Below are 2,428 nucleotides of genomic sequence, written 5' to 3' on the forward strand. Positions count from 1 at the left end.
GTGCTGGCCTAGCTTAGAGAGGTGACTGTGTGAAAATGTTCTCTTTCTAGGTTGCCTCTTTCCTTGTCAGGCTCTTTGGTAGAGAGTAGGCGCTTCTCAGGGCCTGTTTTTCCTGCGCTTGTTGGCATTTCTGGGTTATCAGCATCTCTGTTTTCCGATCATGGAGGCACGAAGCAAAAAGGGACCCGGGGATTCCCTGTGTGTCCTCTCTCAGGTCCTGAAGTCCCTAGCCAGGCTGCCTCGTCTCCACCGTTCAGTCTCCTGGTGTTTGTTTAGTGTGTAACGTCCAGGGATTTTAGTTGTGCTTGGGAGGAGGAACAGGGAAAGGATGTCTCCTCTGTCTTCCAGAAGCAGGAGTCTAGTCTCCTGCTTTTGTAGGGTTCCAGGCTGAGACCGGCACACACGGTTTCCTGGCCACCGCTCCTGTCTCCCTGTGTCAGAACGCTTGTCACGCGACGTCACTGATTGTGTCTGTAAGCGTCTGCTCCGCTCGCACTGTGGACATGTAAGGAGGGCTGGCCTTTGGTCTCGGAATTCTTAGCACACGGTGAGTCAGGCACTCAGTTGGTGGCGGCAGGTCACCACCTGCTTCTGGCAGCGCCTTTCGTCGGGATGTGCTGCCACAGGACTGTCGGGCACCTGTCCAGGCACACACATCGGCACACTCGTGCTCTCTGCTCTTCCTGGAATCGCCACAGCTGACTGAGGAGGGTTTCTGGACTGGCTGCCCTGGAGAACTCTGGTTTTAGAGGATTCTCATTTCCACTCGGTCCAGCCTGGTCCAACCTAATCACTTTACTCGGAAGCAGAGTAGGCCTGGGTAGTGCTTGGAAGGCCCATGGGCAGCACCACTGACGTAAAGTCCAAGCCTCTGCTTGGCCAGTTCTCTTCTCTGTTGCTTTTGATCACCTTCTTCCTGCAGCCTCAAAGTGGACTCCAATTGTAAGTTTACGTTGTTTTGTTTTTAAGTGCTCTTAGGACAAAAAAGGGACATAGCCACGCTGTCATTTCTTTTGACTATTAGATTTTTTCGATTGTAACTTGGAGACTCAGTTTTAATATGTTATCGGGGTTTCAAAATGGTATTTTCTAACGAGCCCATTTCTTTCCAGCAGGCATATGGCTATGGTCCATACAGTGGCGCGTACCCGCCGGGAACTCAAGTCGTGTATGCTGCCAACGGGCAGGCCTACGCTATGCCCTACCAGTACCCATATGCAGGTAATTTGCCAGCCTTCCATTCTCGGTCCTCGTCATATACCAGACAGGCTGATAAGGGCTGTAAGGATGTGTATTTTTCAGTTTAAGGTTAAGTGAGCTTTGTTTTCTGGATATAGACCACAAATCACTGTACTACTATGCTTAAGCACTGTAAGCCTTTTCTATTTTCACACTTTTACAAAGCTAGAGTAGCCTTGATTTTTAGAGCCGTGCTCTTGTGTCCAGATTAATTCCCAGGAAAAGAATTAAGCAACCAAAGTAAGAGGCCTATTTTAAGAGATGGGAGGTGACCTTTCACCTGTATTTGCTTTGGTAACGTTCTTAGAAAGTTGTCACTGCTGGGGTAATGCTCTGTCTCACAGTGGAGTAGAGGCTGCAAGACTTATGTTTATTCTGGATTTTGGCTGTATTCTGTTCTTCTTTTGCCTCATGAAACGAATGGTAGGTGTGAGTAACTGGGCCTGTTCTGGCATTGTGTCCTGGGTCTCCTGGAGGTGTGAGAGGACACTGACCACTGCCTGGGGCCGTGTAATGTTGGGAGGGCAGAGCTGTGGCCCGTGGCCGATGAGGTTGGGCAGGACAGGTGCCGTGGGCACAGCACCCTGTTTGCAGGAGGACACCCTGGGGGGGTGGGCTAGAGCTCAGGAGAGACAGGGAATGTGGGGTCTGCAGGAAGAGGAGGTGTCCCGGGTCATGAGAAAACTAGCAGTGTCTCGGCACAGTGGCAGTGGGAGGAAGCTGCTGCCGGAAGGAGGTGGTCACTGGCAGTGGGCCCGGAGAAGCCAGGAGGGTCCCAAGGTCACACTCTTCGGCGGTGTTCTTGTGGCTACTCGTGGTCACTTTGGCTCCTAAGATGGGTTCTGGAGGGGACGTAGAGAAAGCTCATCTGTTCTTGGACTCTGATGCAGATTCACCCAGCTTTGCTTGACCTTTTTTTGTGTCAGGGTGAAAACCACTGAAATAATAGTAAATGATATGACAGATGATATACTTGTGCATCATCCTGTGATCCTAGCACACATATTTTTGTTCTAATTACAGTAAGTCCTCAACGTTGTTCTTGGAAACTGCTACTTTAAGTGAGATAATGTGTAGCAAAATCGATTTAACCATAGGCTAATTTATATAAATGAGTTATATTTATACGGCATACTTCTAGTCATGAAAACATCACCAAACTTCCTTTTTTTTTTTTTTGAGTTGGAGT

At 49.3% G+C, this 2,428-nt stretch overlaps 1 protein-coding gene across 1 annotated transcript in view; it reads left to right on the forward strand.

Annotated features, from left to right (window-relative positions):
* The first annotated feature begins 1,079 nt into the window (after window positions 1-1,079).
* Window positions 1,080-2,428, forward strand: part of LOC103265721 (pleckstrin homology domain-containing family B member 2-like) — a 4,622-nt gene continuing 3,273 nt past the window's right edge. The window contains exon 1 of the mRNA XM_008063375.1: window positions 1,080-1,221. Coding sequence (XP_008061566.1) covers window positions 1,080-1,221 — 142 coding nt within the window. The remainder of the gene's footprint in view (window positions 1,222-2,428) is intronic.

The sequence above is a fragment of the Carlito syrichta genome, unplaced genomic scaffold, assembly GCF_000164805.1.
Source record: "Carlito syrichta isolate Samal-C Ts95f unplaced genomic scaffold, Tarsius_syrichta-2.0.1 Scaffold306784, whole genome shotgun sequence".
NCBI classification, from domain to species: Eukaryota; Metazoa; Chordata; class Mammalia; order Primates; family Tarsiidae; genus Carlito; species Carlito syrichta.